Source organism: Engystomops pustulosus, chromosome 1, assembly GCF_040894005.1.
Source record: "Engystomops pustulosus chromosome 1, aEngPut4.maternal, whole genome shotgun sequence".
Classification (NCBI taxonomy): Eukaryota; Metazoa; Chordata; class Amphibia; order Anura; family Leptodactylidae; genus Engystomops; species Engystomops pustulosus.
Window position 1 is genome coordinate 189,999,039 of NC_092411.1, and position 18,866 is coordinate 190,017,904.

Below are 18,866 nucleotides of genomic sequence, written 5' to 3' on the forward strand. Positions count from 1 at the left end.
TGTATGATGTATATAGTAGTACAGGAGTAAGGAACTAGTTAAAGGCTCCCATAGTTGTCATTAAACATTCTATATTACAGTCTCTGTGAGTGATCAGACCCCCCTAGGGCAGTGGTGGCGAACCTATGGCACGGGTGCCAGAGGTGGCACTCGGAGCCATTTCTGTGGGCACCCAGGCCATCACACCACACAGAATTTGCTAGATGTGACTCAAGCCTTCCTCCTGCAGTCCCAGACCCATGGCTGTCATGGATCGCAGGAGGAAGGCTTGAGTGCTACGCTCAGTGCCATCTCCTTGGCTGCCAGGACTACACGAGAAGCGAGAAGGTGTGGAGACAGACGGATTATAACTGGAGCTCCTGCTCTGGGTCCCCGGATTCTTCCATCTTCTTTCTATTGTCTTTGTGTCCTGGTTGAAGCCTGTGATACAGGAGGGATCAGTAAGTTACGGCTTTAAAGGGGTATTCCCATCTGGGCATTTACATTTAATTAAATTCATTTGCCATATGTAAACATTTCCTCAATTGGATGTTATTAAAAAAATGTTCCTGTGTGAAGATAATTTCTCATAAATGTAGCCATGCTGTCCCTTAGAAACCAGATAGCTTCCTCGGATACGACCACGTCATACTCTGGCAGCGGTGGCCAGACATGCGCTATGGAGTCCTGCCGGACCACCAGGATTCAGCGATCATTACCACAGGACGGCTGTGCGACATGTAGTAACTCCCGGACATTTCATATACAGTAACCTTTTGTTTCTTTGTGCACTCAATCTATCAGACGTGGCCGTATCCGAGGAAGCTATCTTGTTTCTAAGGGACAACATGGTTACATTTATGAGAAATTATCTTCACACAGGAACATTTTTTTTAATAACATCTAATTGAAGAAATGTTTATATATGGCAGATTAATGAAACTGAATGTAAGTGCCCAGATGAGAATACCCCTTTAATTGTCATGTTGGCACTTAGCGACACAAAAGTAGGTTTTGGTTGTAGGTTGGGCACTCTGTCTCCAAAAGGTTCGCCATCACTGCCCTAGGGTTAAGGTACCTTAGGGGGCCTGAAATATCATTTAAATTATCATATTGCTATGTACTAAAGGTAACTATTTCATGCAGACCTGGGTTCTTTAGCATTTGCTCAAATAATTTACTAGATTTATGTGTGTGATATTCATTTATTGGTCTGATATTGTCCCTGGCTGAACAAGTACAAGCTTGCTATCATATGGCTGTAATAGATGTTTTCTATCATTGAGTTACTTGCTATGGGAGCTTTTTGGATTGATTGAAAATGCACTGAAGTCCGCTTTTAATTATTTTAAATTAAATCTTTATTGTTTGAATAAAGAGTATTTATTTTTGCTTACACCCTGTCTTTTTGTGAAGTTTAACTAGTTAAAGTCTCCCATAGCTGTCATTAGGCATTCTATATTACAGTCTCTGTGAGCGAATTAAAGTTTATTCAATTTTTTTAAAAATATTATTGTGTTTCAATAGTAACATAATGCAAAACTTGAGTAATCTGATCCTGAAGCCACCCTCCCTAAGATACATTCGGTACTGGAGGGCAACCAAGAAGTTGTAGACTGATGGATAGCACAATGAGGCAGATTTAACATGTGAGGATTTTTTAAAGGCAGTTTTTGTGGACTGTGTGTTGCCATAACTTGTGCCAAATCTATCAATGGCATATGACAGTTGATGAATATCATTAAGTGGTAAGTCTGTTCTGAAATGTGTTACCACGTTAATTGACACCCTGTTGCTGGAATGGGCTTGTGACCATTTTTGTGCATTTGCAAAAGAAATTTATTGATAAATCTAATGAATAGAGGCTAATGGGGCACTCTTTCCAACTCACTTTTCAAAAATGGAGTCTGTGGTGTAAAACTTTCAAATGTTGCAAAAATGTTGCACCAGTAGCCACCAAAAGTAGCACAAAAGTAATTTGAATGTTTTAACAATTCTCCCACCAGTCTGGCACCTATAGCTACACATAGCCAGGTGATAAAACACTGTTTGCAAAGTTTTTCTCCCTGCCATAAGGAGAAATCCATGTTCATAGATAATAAGCAGGGTGCTGCTTGTGGGTTCAATTTTACAGTCTGCAGAATGCAAAGGTATCGATTATAAACTCAGCTGAAATTTGATTATTTAAATTGGATTTCCACTGTGTATAGAAAATAGTGGAAAATAAAATAGTGGAAATAAAAATGTATAAGTAAAACCAGCATCGCAATAATGTACCACAAGGGTCACTATTCCCCAGCTATATTATATATATATATATATATATATATATATATATATATATATATATATATATATGAATAATATTGATCGGCAAGATTCAGCAGTGTCATGAGTTGTGGCAATGACATGTGGCAGATTTACAGTGAAGAGCATATGCTTTTTTTTTCATACCGAATATTACTACCGAAAAAAAAAAATTATAGTCAAAATAGTCTCCATATCGTTGTCTGAAGACTATTGCCTTATAATAATAATAATAATAATAATGGTTATATATAAATTAAATAGTTATATTATATTATGTCTTATAACGCATAGAAAGAGAAAATTATATATATATATATATATATATATATATATATATATATATATATATATATATATATATATATATATATATACTTTTTTACATGTTCAGCTGCCCAAATTAGTATAAGGTAGAAACCAAAAGATCCATACAAAGCATAGGAAGAATGAAAGGAAGAGTGCGTGTGTGTGAATGTGTAAGGGTCCGTGGATGCGTATAAAATCTCTGCTGACACAAAACATTAACATAAATTCAAAGCAAGTTTCTGAACGATGTCATGAAGTCAGAAAAGGAAACACTCCCCTATATGAAATGATTAATACGGTTAGATATAGCAAATACTGGATAATTTATTGTGGAATCCATATTGTGGATGATAGAACACAAGACGAGGTGAGACCACAGATACAACTCTACAATAAACCAAGGGTTTGCGTGTCTTTACTGAACACTTATAGACAAACAACAAAGTGCTGAAATCATAATAATAAGATGAAGAAAATGCAAACAAATATACAAACAATTGTTACCAGGTTTATTAGATCTCTCCTGAGACCAATAGTCCATCAATATTAATAATAATTATTTTTTTTTGCTCAGAGGTGACTGAGGGATTCGCCAGGGATGGAGTCATCCTAGAGTTCGGTTTGTGTTGTTTACAACAAAAAGTGCAATATATAGTTATACTTCAGCTTTCTATGAAGTCCATCGTTTCCTCTTCGGAAGTTGAGCTACTTCTTCTATAAATTCATAGCAGGTAATATCTCCGTGTAGTTGTAGCTTACAAACAATGTCCGGTATATATCACATAGCAAATCTTATCATACAAAAAAGCTGCATATTGGAATATAATGGAACATCATCTGTCAGGGGTTGTAACAAGGCATTGAGGAATAAGCCCAAATACACCCATCTCCCCTATTGTGTGACATAGTAATAAATACTAAGGCCTGTGTGACTTTATGAAAAGTAGGATAGTGACCATTAGAAGGTCCACATGTGGGGGATAGGAAGAGAGCAGATGCTGGAGAGGGGGCCAGGTCTCCTCATCATCACAATAGAAGGTTACTTTACATTTACACATTCACAGTGCATTAACCTCCTGCCATTTATTTACAAGAGCCTTGATTTAGGGGGGGGGGTCCATTCTTAGGGGTGATATAATGTATCAAGCCCTCAGCTGGTCACTTGGATATGATTATTCTTGAGAGGGTTAATAATAATACTGTACTCTGTGTTCATTCATTGGCTTACACTTTATAAAAATATATATACATCTGATAAAATAAAAAGTCTTATCTGGCCCTGATGAGTACAGGTGCAGTGCTGTCAGTCCCATGCATCCCACCACTGCTGTCCATGGCTGGTGGAGGAGCACAGTCCTCTAAGAAGAGCTGTCATTCTCGGACTGTTGGTGAAGCAATGAGCTGTTAGATTTGTGTTTCTTCAGGAGCTGGGTAATCTTCTCATCATCTGAGTTAGGGTCCAGAGGTTTGTTGTAGTCATCGTCCTCATCCTCGTTATCTGAAGCCCCTTTCAGTCTCTCAGTCTCAGTATCCTGCTTCTTCTTGGCAGTGGCCATCTCTGCAGCATGCTTCTTACGCCACTTGGTCCTCCTGTTCTGAAACCACACCTGTAAGGAAAAGAACCCAGCATTACAATTTTGGATTATTGGGATTATATAGACATTTAGGTATAACAATATATATATATATATATATATATATATATATATATATATATATATATATATATATATATATATTATTATTATTATTATATTACAGAAGTGCAATATTATCATTCTATATATTCATCATTTAATTTCATTATTCTTTTTTCTGAATACTTTGGAAATGGATTTTAAAGTTATCAATCTTGACATACAATACTAAAATAATCCATCGGTAATTGAATTTTACCAAATAACAAACAAAAAAAAAACTTGAGATAGATAAGATAGATAAATAAAAACTTTATTTATCCCGAGAAGGGAAATTAATAAAGTCGTTATCTATCTTAGCTATCTATCAAGTGTTTTTTTTTTTTTGCTGTAAATCCGTGAAATTTTTTTAAAGCAGCACACAAAGTTATATACTTTGCTTATAATATACAGATGAATAAACATACCTCTAGTAACTACATCTAGAGCTGTTATTTATGTGTATTTATTATTTAACTCTAATCCAAAAAAGGAGTTATAATAACTATTATAATTAAGTCATAATTCCATATATTTTTTAATAGAGGTGGAAAATAATTGGATTTGTTTTTAGTATATGTGATGATCTTTTAATATTGTTGCTTTTTATCTCGTGTGGATTAAGTATATTGTGTGAAATGTTCTGTTTTGACTCTACAACATAAAATGGACAGATGGATAGTAGACTAGTATTAAGTGTCGCCCTCTATAGAGATTAGCAGTTGTTCATTATTACTGAGTGGCTCCTGTAATTTCCTTTAATAACCAATTACAACGTGTCTATTTTAAGATTTTAAAGGCATATGACCACAGCCCACACAACACATGCTTCTCTATATAATATTATATATATCTTTGTATAAAATTGGACAATAGTTATACTATATTATAAATTATATTTAGTTTTAGAATTTATTTTTTTAAAGTAGTTTGTCATCAACTATATTTACACACTTAAAATAATTATGAATATAGGATAGATAGTCGCAATGATTGTAATGCAGTGAGTGACAACCATTACCTTTCCACTGTATTGCTATTACACACAATTTCTAATATTTTATTTATTATTGTGTATATATATTTAATTTATTGTTAAATACATCTATTATTTGAGGTATTACTGGTGATATTTCCTAATGATGCTATTCATGTCTATTTATAATTATAATCCCATAAAAATATTGGTCCCTCCTGTAACTTTATATCGTAGATTTTCTTTAATAATAAATGAATAAATACATTACACATTCTCTCTACTACAAAATATCAGACTATCACTATTTTAAGTTTATTTGGTAGCAACTAGCAGGTGTGTGTATAGAGGAGTTGGGGCTGGGGGAAGCCTGGGAATCCAGCGATGGAGGGTGAATAGGAATCCTGGGTGGGATTAGTGAATAGGTTGTAGTGTATTCACTATCAGACATTTACCATGACAAATGAGTGGCTGCAGATAACACAGGGACAGGACACACATGTCACAATAGAAACAGGTGATCCAGCTGCAAAGTGCTTCCCCCAACAATGTCCTGCTTATTATACAGCACAAAGGCTGCACAAGTTTGGCAAAGCAGTCAAGTCACCTGGGAAACTGAACGTCCTGGTACATATCCATGAATAATTATGTTACCCCTTTTCTAAGATAATGCAGGGCACATATAGAGCAGTGCACAAGATAAGTAATGTATTTCTATAAATGTGTAACCTCTGTTCACACAGTGCGCAGTTACCTGCAGTCCTATAAAATATCAGTCATGATGACCCACCATCATATCTTGACACGTTGTGCCAACTGACCAGCTCTGTAATCTCTATATAACATATAGTTACTGTGATAGCTATATACTTTAGAGAAAATAATACAGTATGTGCCCTATATGATATGGATGTAGTTGTTATAAGATATTAGGTAGAATGGACACTCACCTTGACCTGGCTCTCTGTCATGCCTAGTGAGTATGCCAGCCTGGCTCTCTCTGGTCCCGCTAAGTATTTAGTTTGCTCGAAGGTCTTCTCCAAGGCAAAGATCTGCTGCCCAGAAAATGTGGGCCTAGTGTGCTTCCTCTTCCCATCCTTGTCCAGCAACACAGAGCCCTGGTCTGCAAGTCAAAAATATACAGATCAATAAAGAATTGTACAGACTGGACTAGGAAGCAAGCATGGAATATCATCATATATATTTATCTCTATTTTATATTTCACATCTAGCCATTCATCTATCCATCTCTCCTTATTTTAATTCAACCGCAATTCTGTACTGTATAAAAAAATGTGTATTCTATTCTTTATATAAAAAAAGAATTTCGTACTAATATTAGGTATGCTTAGATACATAAATATTCGTTACATTTGTTACATGAGTTCATCTATGACACGAGTACATGCCTGAGCTATTATTTTTATGATTATTACTATCATTAATATTATTTAACAACAAGAGTAGAAAAGGCCAAAATAAAAGGAGAAATGATGACAATATTTTATCAACGGCATTGAAAACAATAATAAAAAAATAGATAAAAGGCCAGATAAAACATTCCGCTAGTGATAATCATCTCTATAAATTTCCCTCGATATAATTTTTTTTTCATTATTTTATTGCTAGTATTATTCTTATTCTCCTCCTCACAACTACACAGGCTGTTCCAGAAATAAACCAAACAATTATTGATATTATTATCGTTAGACATTTTATTTATTTCTACTATAGTATCCAATTGTATTATATTCAACAATAACTATCTTCCATTTCCACGAAATGTATAAGGGATAATAATAATAATGTATTTCACACACCTATAACGTATTCCGGATATTATGAAATCTTAGGACACAATAACCATACAGAATAGAAATCATTTGCTTTACGGCAATAATTAAATTAGTAATAAATTATTTGTTTACAGCAATGCTATTACGTGTATAGGGAAAAGTGAAATTGATAGATAGATGGATAATATACAGAACATTCTTATGAGCACATACCAAATGTCTCAGTTTTAGTTTTTATCCTTTTGTTCTAGTTTTTATTATTTTGTATAGTGTTTACCTAATTTGTTTTATAACAAGAAAGCCATTCGTATTATATAAAGCTTAAATAAAAATGTACATGTTTCATTTGATTTTTTCTTTTTTACTTTGATATGGACAGCAATTAAACATGAAGAATATGCCATCCAATATCATTTTATACAGTCAGTGGCGCTAGAGAAAACTTTCCAAAAGTTCCACATTCCTCTTCACTTCTTCTACTCCCTAGTTTTTATAAAAACAGTATATATTTTATTAAATAACTGGATAGATACAGCTCCTCCTATTTAACCCTTTTAATTAATGAGTTCTGCTACAGTAAATCTTTCAAGAGTTATTAGAACTGAAGGACAAATATAGACAGCGTCTTGTCATGCAACCTGACACTGAATATTACAGTCACAGTTCTCCTTCCCTGAGTGAGAAGAAGAGGGCATTCCATAGTAAAGACCAGTATGAGAGCTAATACAGTAAGTGGAGATACTTACGGGGACCACAGGCCAGTCTGGCATCTCTCCAGGGGGAACTCTGCATGACTCCAGGCCAGAAGATGGGGGTCCTTCCTGGAAGTTCTGTTAGTGGCTTGGGGTACCGGGCCACGGCCACAGCAGCGCTAGGACTGAAGTAGAGGCCAGGAGGAGGAGGTGGAGGAGGACTGAGGCTGCTGAAGCGGGGCAGCCCTGCCAGGAGGCCGGCAGCTGGTGAGGAGGTGGAGGCCGGGGACACAGAGGTGCTAGGAGTCAGGGCTGCCCCAGCCAGAGAAGGCAAGCAGTGCATCACTGGGCGGCTGAGAATGTCATTGATTCCATGAGGGGTAGCCGCTGACACCTGGGGTGGAGGAGTCCCCAAGGAGGATAGTCCTCCTGAAATTGGTGGTGAGGAGGCGGAATGTTTAAGGGAAATCTGAGTTGGAGACCCCAAAGGTGGAGATGGTGAGGAGGAAGATGATGAGGAGGATGAGGATGAAGAAGATATGGAGGAGGAACAGGGCTGGCTGGGAAGGGCATAGGCTGGGTACAGGGGGGTCTTCATCTCTGCCATGCTATGTAGAGCTGCCAGGGGAGGGCTGCTGAGAAGAAAAGCGCTCTGCCTAGTGCCATCCATCTGCCCTAGAGCTAACATCACCAGGCCTGGAGACAAGAGCTTCTCTACTAACAAAACTGAAGTATCGGAAAGGTGGTACAAGTCTTCCCCAAACTTTATCAGATCCTTCTGAGTCAGTCAAGAAGCAATGCTGTCCCTATAGGAAGAGGGCTCATCAGAGGGGGTCCCAGCTGTGGGATATACACCCAAATGTCCTCCTTGTTTTCAGATCTGTGTTAATGTGGTCATCAGCAACTGCAGGAAGGTATCAAGGATTGGAGACTTCCTCCTTTACAGATGAAACTTCCAGGGTGCTCCTAAATGTCTCAAGTGGATGAGAGCTGGAATGGAGTTACATCCCAGGGTGCAGCATGTGTCCTTCCCTTCTGTGTTTCCTCAGCTTCTCCTGGATGACAGCGCTGATGAAGCTCTCATAGGTAATACAATCTTTCCATCATCTCCTACCTCCTTAAGGCGAGGGGATGGAGACTCAACTTTGAGCTGTCAATCACAAGGTGGGGGCGTGGCCGTCCTCACCTATAGAATAGGAGCACTGGGGAAGATGACGGCTACTGACCCCACCTCGCGTCCTGATTGGCTGCAGAATCTCTCCTAACGTTCCTTGATTTGCATATGTGGCGCGCCTCCGGTATTTCTAATGGACACGGTTTAGTCTATAGGGGGCGCAGTCCATTGTTCTCCAGACCGGGGCATATGACAAACCCCATGGCATGTAACGTGTCCTCAGAGCGCAGAGAATGGGGACTATTCAGTGCGCTCATTACTGCCATATGGCTCCCATAGAGAATAATGGGCAATGTGTTAAACTATTATGTGCACCTCGTCTGATGAATAACCAGGAGCATCAGGTCCTGTGCAACAGGCGGACAGTTAACAATTCACAAACTATGCAGATGTAGCAGTGCTGAGACTGTTATCCTAGATCTGAAGAAATCCAGCCCTGCTACATGTGTGCTTTACTCACCTGCTCCAGAAATATATTCATACATGGACATCTTCTATAAACCTAAACTAATCCCATACGAATAGGTCCTGATGGACATTTTCTCTATTCACCAAGTTGGTTTGTGATTGGAGATTCCGGTCACATAGTCCGTGGCCCAAAGGAAACTATTATTAATTATTGGTCTGAGGCTATTCTCACCCGGGGAGCATCAAAATACATATATTTATCTGCATATGATGAAACACATAATAAATGGAAGAGAACCTGCTAAAAATATTATTCTCTGAAGAACCACATGGAAGATAACGGTAACATATATTGTATGTATAAAAGTTACTAACATGAATTTTTATATTTACTTAAATTTATCATTCATTACAATAAAGTCGATAACTAATTTGTTCAGTACCGAATAACAATAATAATACATAATGCATATTAATACACTAATACATCCACTATAATATTATAGTACATAATAATAGAGCAATACAGAATGATAGAACAATACACTTTTTTACTATAATACATGGCATAAAAACAATACATACATTATAATACATAGAAGAATAAATACACTAAATATACATAATATGAAGAACACTATTTACACTATATTAATATACAGAACACTATATACACTGTATTACTATAATACGTAATATATAATAAGAGAACAATACATAATAATACTTACACTGTATTTTAAAGAGTGACACTTTGGGATAAGAGCTTCAATGCCAAACCAGGATGGATCCAATGCTGGGCTAAAACTCCACATCGCCTCCTGCCTGGTCACATCAAGCAGTCGGCTTCATGAGGGGCACAATGGGGGCTAATCCATATAATGTCTATCTAGTCTTAATGTTCAAAGGACACATTTCCATGTTTGTACACACGTCTACAGTTTATATATGTCATTTTCTGGCTGTGCAGAGCTGATTAAATACCTATATACTTTACACATTAATATTACCACTTGTGGGATTCACAACTTATAAGGTATTGCCAATTACATAGGAATGTGCTCATTATCTATATATAATATAACGTGCGTATTTAATATGTTTGTAATTATATGTCTGCTTTATTTTATATTCATATAGTAACTATGTAGCTAATGACTTATTTGTATAATAAGAGGCATTCATTAATTATCGAGATTTACCTTATAATCTATCTATCTATCTATCTATCTATCTATCTATCTATCTATCTATCGTTTCTCCTTGAAAATATGTTTTGGTAGACTAACACTGTGTCACCCACAATACCTCATCTATAAATATAGTTGTGTATCTGTTATCTATTAAAATGAATGCATTTGTGAAATGTTAATGACCTTTTCCATGAATGAGCTCCCTATAGAATTCCCAGTTTATGATGGAGGTGAGGTAAACTCGTGATGTTGATTTAATAGCTCCACATCCATTTAGCATTATTATGGACATTCCCTATATAGCACAGCTGTAAGCTAACACCTATTCTATGGATAGTGTGAACGAGTGCCAGGCTCCTGTGCGGCTTCTACAGACCGAAGCTATCCTATCTATGTGTTAACATTTCGTCATGTACAAAGATTTTCCATGTAAAATAAAATCAGATATTATTTAAATAAATTGAGATATATACATATGTCTTCAGATTATCTACTTCATGCATCTTCTTATGGCATATATATATTAGATATATTTATCTATCTAATATGTATGGCTCATATACTCATCGAATGCATTTAACTATGTATCATATATGTTTCTATCCAATATATAAGGTATTTTATATGGATTGATTTTCCATTCACTGTATCCAGTTGTAGTATAACTTTTGTATGTAATGAGTATCTGTAATCCATAACTGTTACCTTATATAGTATTTGTCTGTCTATATCATGTTAACCATTTAGCTACCCATCATCTATGTATCCTTATATCTGTTTATCTAGACTTATCTACCCACCTATCCATTATGTGTACATTCTAGGATCTATCACACAGTTATCTACATTATCTATTTTTCTCTGTTTGGAGTGTATTGTCATATACTATTATATTAGTAGCATAATTTAGAACAATTCTGTGCATAGATTATCTACTATTTCATGTATGAGATCTACCTATAAAATCGATCTTCTGTCTCTCAGTATCACGTATTCTATCCATGTTTCAATCCATCTATTATCCATCTATATGTTTACTTTACTTTAGTGTATCATATAAGTGTGATGTAAGATCTAGATGTGTAAGGCACATATGTGTTATATGTGTATAGTGATAGAAGGCACTTTATATAGTTCTGTTGTGTAATCCTCCTCTTCTATAGAAAGTATTGTAGTTGTACTTGTAGTATTTTCTATTCTCTTTGATTATATTAGTCTTCCCTGTGATTACCAAGGATATCAAATATCTACATTATGTATGTATAGGAGAACTCTACCATTCAGTTGTTAGAGCTACTAAGGTGTCAGTGCTGGAGATACATGTACATGCTATAACCAGGCTACCCCCACTCTGGACAGTGAGGTTCCACGTAAGGAATGTCTGAGCTTCAATCGCCCTCTAGTGAGAGAACGGTTCAATAGCATGGACAGTCCAAAAAATATAACTGACTGGAAATAAAGTATTGCTCAAATGAGGTAGGTTAATATTCTAATCTTACCACTAAAGTATCTAAGTTTACAATAAATGGGGCATAAATTGCTATATGACTATACAAAGGAGTAACACTACCCAGGACTGCACAGGATGAGTCTCTCCTTTCTCATACAATAGGTAAAAGCATTCTCCTTTCCTTTATAACACTCTTGTATTTCTGAAAGGTGTATACAATGCTAACCATACACCAGTTCCTATAGCACAAGTTCAGTAATAGCAAAGCCCTCCTTGTACTTTCCACACTGCTGACTTCTTAGCACTGCCCTTTCATTCATTTCGCCAGATTTTCCTTTCACTTTTAAAAACTACAGATTTATTGTAGAAAAAACATATGCACCCTGAAAAGAAGTTTTCTGCTATTGTTTATTAAATCTGTTAATTGTAATGTTTTTCATTTTTTCCACTTGCAAACTGATTTAAATATCGTTAAGAGAATATCTGCATTACTGCATTGATTTAGGGCCTCAAACTATGTTCCTGCCTCTGTAAACCTTTGAAGGATTTGATCCTCTTTAAGCATTTCTATTCTTTGGTTTCCAAAATTTCAAAGGCATTTTTATTTTTCAGTTTACAGAACTATATGAGCGTGTGATTTCTGCAGCACAACTGGATTATTGATTATATGGTGATTATATTTATATATATATCACCATGTAATATATTAAGTAATGTACTGTGAACCTGGAAAAATCCAAATGTGGTAGAATTGCCAAAAAACACTTTTTCTTATTGGTATTGTTTTTACAGCTTTTTCTGTGCAGTCCAAATGACACATCCCCTTTATTCTTTAAGTCAGTTCATGATCATGGAGATAAAAAAATGAATACAGTTTTTTCCCCCTTTTTTAAATTTTATAATTTTAATAATTTTTTTAAATGATTAAATTTTTAGAAAAAGAATTGTCATATTCAGACAACTGTAACTAATTTTTAAAGTGTTAAAATAGTTATACAACCCAAAAAAAATCATATCTAACTTTTACCAAATGTCTGCTTTATGCATGATTAATTTCGAAATATCCTTTAATTATTTAGGATGTTATGAGGCTTATAACGTTAGGAGTGATTTTTTTACATTTTCATAAAAATGACCAAAACTTACATTTTGATAGACTAGTTCAGGTTTTAAGTGACTCTTAAAGTTCTATATAATAGAAAAATCCCACATATCATCCCAATGTAGAAATGTCATCCCTCAACGTATGCTAAACAACTTTTAGGAAGTTTTTTAACCATTTTGGTGTTTTAAAACAAAATGGAGGTGCAATCTAGAAATGGTAATTTTTGGGGGAAATAACATTTATTTAGCCAAAAAATTACACATTTACAATAGATTACGTGATAAAATCTACTGCAAAGTTTAATACCCAGTTTTTCCTGAGTATGCCAATACTGCAGATGTGGTGGTAAACTGCTGTATGGGTACAATACAGGAGAAAGAAGAGAAGGGGCGCCATCCAGAGCTGATTTATATTCTCACATTGTACAGGCCATAAAATTAAAAGTTTTCTGTGAATGTAAGAATCTGAGATACATTTTTCAGACACTTCATTTAAGGTTTCTATAGCTTATAAGGGAAAAGAAAACCATCGATTTTTGTTTTTGTTTCTGTCAGTCTAGTTTCTTTTTTGGCTTGGTTTTATAGTCTAATTTGTCCTAAAGACATAGGACCTGTGTCTGTTATTCTAGCATGTTTTCCGAGACTAAGCAAGCTTTTACACATAATAACAGATAGTCAATGGGGGTCATTTACTAAGGGCCCGTTTCGCGTTTTCCCGACGTGTTCCCCGATTATTTCCGATTTGCGCCGATTTCCCCCGAATTGCCCCGGGATTTTGGCGCACACGATTGGATTGTGGCGCATCGGCGCTGGCATGCGCGCGACGGAAATCGGGGGCGTGGCCGAACGAAAACCTGACGGATCCGGAGAAACTGCCGCATTTTAAAAAAAATTGTGTCGCGAAAATTTCACTCACCTTCATCCAGGATAGGCCGGTGTATTTCGAGACATTCCAGCGGACTTCAGCGCAGCAGCGCCACCTGGTGGACGGCGGAGGAACTACCATCATAAACCCCGGCCAGACCCGAATCCACCGCAGAGAACGCGGCCCTTGGATCGCGAATGGGCCGGGAAATTAAATTTGCCCCAATGTATCCAATTGTGACCAAAATGCACCAAAACATCGGCATAAAAAAGATAAATAAAGTGAGTCCTGTACTCCTTATCCTTATCCTGCAAATATAGGGACCCATGCACAATGTTTTGAAATGCACTGCTAATATAGAAAATTTGCAAAAGTATGTGCAAATTTCCCATTTCTCAAAAATATGCAATTTTTTTAAAAAAAAATCATATTTGTCAAAAAATGAGATAGCTCTACACCAATATGATACCTTTATTCTATGTGTCACTGTGATTACATTGATATCCAATTTATGTATATGTTTTAATATTTGCCCAATTATGTATATATTTTTATATTTGCCCAATTAAAAAAAAAGTTGGGAATATTTTATTTATTTGCTTTGCCATCTTTTCAGAGACATAAATTTTGTATTCTTTTGTTGATAGAGATGGTTAAGTTATTTTCAGTGGTATCACTTAAGGGCCTGTACCCTTTTCATCACTTTTTTGATAAAAATCAATATTTTCAGAAGCACGCAGGTCTAGTAATGCTTCAGACTTATTGGGGAAGATTTATCAAGCTGTCTGAAAGTCAGACTATTTCTAGTTGCCCATGGCAACCAATCACAGCTCAGCTTCCATTTTACCAGTGCTCATTAATATATTTTAAAGGGGAGCTGTGATTGGTTGCCATGGGCAACTAGAGATATTCTGACTTTCAGACAGCTTGATAGATATGCATCCTTGTATAGATTGTTCTAGATGGGACAATACCAAATATGTGGATTTCTTTAGATTTTGTAATTATACAACTAGTTTTACAACACCATCTTCTCCTCTCCCGGCCTGGGCGAATCACTATGACAAGGCAGTGTCGTGGGCCCTTACACTATGATGTCACACAGCCGTGACACCTGACAGGAAGGTGAGTAGAAATTTTTTGTTTTTTTAGGGTTATGTAAAGGGTGGCATCTGCTGTGAACTGGGGGTGGCTGATTGTGGACTTGGGGGGAGGCTGACTATATACTGAGTGGACTTGGGGGGGCTGACTATATACTGAGTGGGCACATGCAGTAGAGTAGGGTCCTGTCAAAAGAGTCTAGCTTGTCATGGCTTAAAATTACGTTGGTAAAAAAATCAATGTATCAATGAGGGAATGAACGCCAGTGGGGGAGCCCACAAAAAGCTTCCAGTTAGGTACCCCAACATTCCTAGTGACGGCTCTGGTGTGTAGAAGCAGTCTGATTGCTTGTGCAGTCTACAGTGACCAGCCGCATCATTATGTGACCAGCACCTGCTAGAAGAAGTGATGAAGCAGGGAAATACAACAGGGAAAAGGATCCCAATATATAAAATTCATTGGGGGGGGGCAGTGTATATACCGTAATTAATTAGGGGGCAAGGATATAAAATTCATGGGGTTGGGTCAGTGTATATAGGGGCCCATTATCTAAATTAATGAATGAGGGCAGTATATAAAACTCATGGGAGGATAATGTACATAATTAATGAGGGGGCCCAGTATATACAATTCAATGGGGTGGCCAGTATGTATAATGAGGAAGCCCAGTATATAAAGTTAATGGGGAGGGGACAGTCTAAATAATGAAGGGGCCTATTATGTAAATTCATGAAGGGGACAGTATATAAAATTCATTGGTGGCAGTGTATATAATCAATGAGGGGGCCCGGTATATTAAATTAACGGGGGGAGGGGAAGCCTATATAATGAATTAAGGGGTACAGTATATGCAATTCATGGGGGGGGGTAGTGTATATAAATAATGAGGGACCCAGTATATAAATTCCATGAAGGGGGTAGCGTAAGAATGAGGGGGCCCAGTATATAAAACTAATTGGGGGCAATGTACTGTATATAATGAATGAGGGGGGCAAAGTATATACAATTCATGTGGAGGGCAGAACACTCTGCTGAGGAGTTTTGTATGTCTGGGTTGGTGAACCTGATCCCAGTTCTTTAGAACTAATTATGACGTCAGCTGTCTGTATTGACTGCAGCCTCTGAGAAGGATGGAAAGGCAAAACAGATTCTGATGTGTCTTTTGTGTTACCCTCTTTTAAATCTATCCCTCCTTTTACTGTCTCTGAACCTAAGCCTATGGAACAGGGAGGCATGGTTGGTAAAGCTAGAAGGGAACAACGTTTGAAGAATACCTTGTGCCTCTACTGTGGACAGGCCAGTCATTTGCCACAGAACTTTCCCATCAGACCCAGGTCATCTCCAGGAAATCTACAATCCTTGAGTGCATGGGAAACATGTATCTCTTCTATTGCTTTCTTTCTTTTTTTGTACAACTTTTTGTGAGACCTTTTGCATTTTGAGATGTTATAGGTGCAGAATCAAGCAGTGTACCAAAGTTAGCTGCCTCCAGGATTTAATGCAGTGTGCTGTATTCATCTTTGTAGCCCAAATGTTTGTTCAACTTGTGAATTTTTTGATTTCTGAAATTGTCCCATTCTTGTCCCAAAACAGAGCATGCTAGACCCAGACTTACTTGCGAGAGCTACTATTTGGGACTAAAAATTTGCACACCACAAAAAGTCACAAAATTGAGACTAAAAAGGCAACTCATCACGTTTCCCAAAGGGGAAACATTGCAACGATTAACTATGCCAACTTAAGAAACTTGCAAAAGTGACGGCCGAAAAAGTATGATACATGTTGTCACAGTCTCAGGGGAATAGACAGTGGACTCCCTGGACCACCGCGGGGGATCACAACCTTAGCCGCAACCCGGGAGCGGAGTCTAAGTGAACTCATGGTCTTCGCCAGAGCCCGCCGCAAAAATGGCAGGACCTCGGATGGCTGGCAGGACCTCGAATGGCTGGCAGGACCTCGGATGGCAGGCAGGATCTTGGTTAGCTACTGGATTACCGGACCGCCACAGGATACCAGGACCGCCACAGGATAACAGGACCGCCACAGGATAACAGGACTGCCACAGGATAACAGGACCGCCACAGGATAACAGGACCGCCACAGGACACAGGAACACGGGAACACCACGGAACAAGGCAATCACAGAATCCACAGAGGCGTCTGGAAACGCTCGGGAACACGGAGGGCTTTCTCTTCAGTAACAGGACATGAAGATCCGGCAGGGAATACTGGGAATCGTCAGGCTATAGCAGAGTCTTGATGCCAGCACCAATAAGGAGGACGAAGGCACTTTAAATTCCTGAAGAGCGGGGTGCGCGCGCCCTAGCATCAGGAGCGTGCGGCTTCGGCAGGAAGCAGGAGCGTGGCCTCGGAGTAAGCCGGCAAGGGGCCTGGACAGGATCCTAGTGTAGTCCAGGGCCAGGTGAGGCGAGAACGGACCTCGGGGAGTGGGGACCGCGGCAGCTCAGCAGGACACGGGTGCCCCCGCGATCTGAGACATGGATTGCGGGGTTACCGTGACAGTACCCCCCCTTAGGGCCCCTCTTCTCTTCTTCTTCAGCCAGCTGTTCTTCCTTCTTCGCCTCCTCCAATTCTTCTTGGTGATTGGACACCTTAGGAGGAGAGCAGGCACCGAGAAGACTTGGGAAGCCGCAGGCTGGGTCGGCTCTAGGCACACCGGAGCGGTGAGGCCGGTGGAGGCTCGGGGGCGGTCTCAGGGGAGGCCGTTGGAGGCTCTGGAGTGGCCTCAGGGGAGGCCGGTGGAGGCTCTGGAGCGGCCTCAGGGGAGGCCCGAGCAGCAGTGGGAAGCTGCGGAGGCTCGGGCACCACTGGAGCAGCACTGGCAAGCTGCGGAGGCTGGGGCACCACTGGAGCAGCACTGGCAAGCTGCGGAGGCTCTGGAGCAGCACTGGCAAGCTACAGAGGCTGGGGCGCCTCTGGAGCAGCACAGGCATGCTGAGGCTGGGGAGCCTCTGGAGCAGCACTGGCAAGCTGCGGAGGCTGGGGCGCCTCTGGAGTAGCACTGGCAAGCTGCGGAGCCAATGGCGCAGCACTGGCGAGCTGCGGAGACACTGGAGCAGCACTGGCAAGCTGCGGAGCCACTGGAGCAGCACTGGTGAGCTGCAGAGCCTCTGGAGCAGCACTGGCGAGCTGCGGAGCCACTGGAGCAGCACTGGCGAGCTGCGAAGCCACAGGAACAGCAGTGGCGAGCAGCGGAGCCACTGGAGCAGCACTGGCAAGCTGCGGAGCCACTGGAGCAGCACTGGTGAGCTGCGGAGCCACTGGAGCAGCACTGGCAAGCTGCGGAGCCACTGGAGCAGCACTGGTGAGCTGCGGAGCCACTGGGCAGCTGTGAGGAGCCACTGGAACAGCACTGGCGAGCTGCGGAGCCACTGGAGCAGCACTGGCAAGCTGCGGAGGCTCTGGAGCAGCCCTGCAAGCTGTGGAGGCTCTGGAGCAGCACTGGCAAGCTGCGGAGGCTAGGGCGCCTCTAGAGCAGCACTGGCAAGCTGCGGAGGCTGGGGCGCCTCTGGAGCACCACTGGCAAGCTGCGGAGGCTGGGGCACCACTGGAGCAGCACTGGCAAGCTGCGGAGGCTCTGGAGCAGCACTGGCAAGCTACAGAGGCTGGGGCGCCTCTGGAGCAGCACAGGCATGCTGAGGCTGGGGAGCCTCTGGAGCAGCACTGGCAAGCTGCGGAGGCTGGGGCGCCTCTGGAGTAGCACTGGCAAGCTGCGGTGCCAATGGCGCAGCACTGGCGAGCTGCGGAGACACTGGAGCAGCACTGGCAAGCTGCGGAGCCACTGGAGCAGCACTGGTGAGCTGCAGAGCCTCTGG

At 39.7% G+C, this 18,866-nt stretch overlaps 1 protein-coding gene across 1 annotated transcript; it reads right to left on the bottom strand.

Moving 5' to 3' along the window:
• Positions 1-2,972: 2,972 nt before the first annotated feature.
• On the bottom strand, positions 2,973-8,841 carry NKX6-1 (NK6 homeobox 1). Its single transcript, XM_072126596.1, has 3 exons — positions 7,790-8,841; positions 6,198-6,370; positions 2,973-4,202 (listed from the first exon to the last, which is right to left on the bottom strand). Exons 1-3 carry the CDS (start codon positions 8,421-8,423, stop codon positions 3,954-3,956), a joined length of 1,056 nt encoding a protein of 351 aa, XP_071982697.1. The 5' UTR covers positions 8,424-8,841; the 3' UTR covers positions 2,973-3,953.
• Between the last annotated feature and the right edge of the window lie 10,025 nt (positions 8,842-18,866).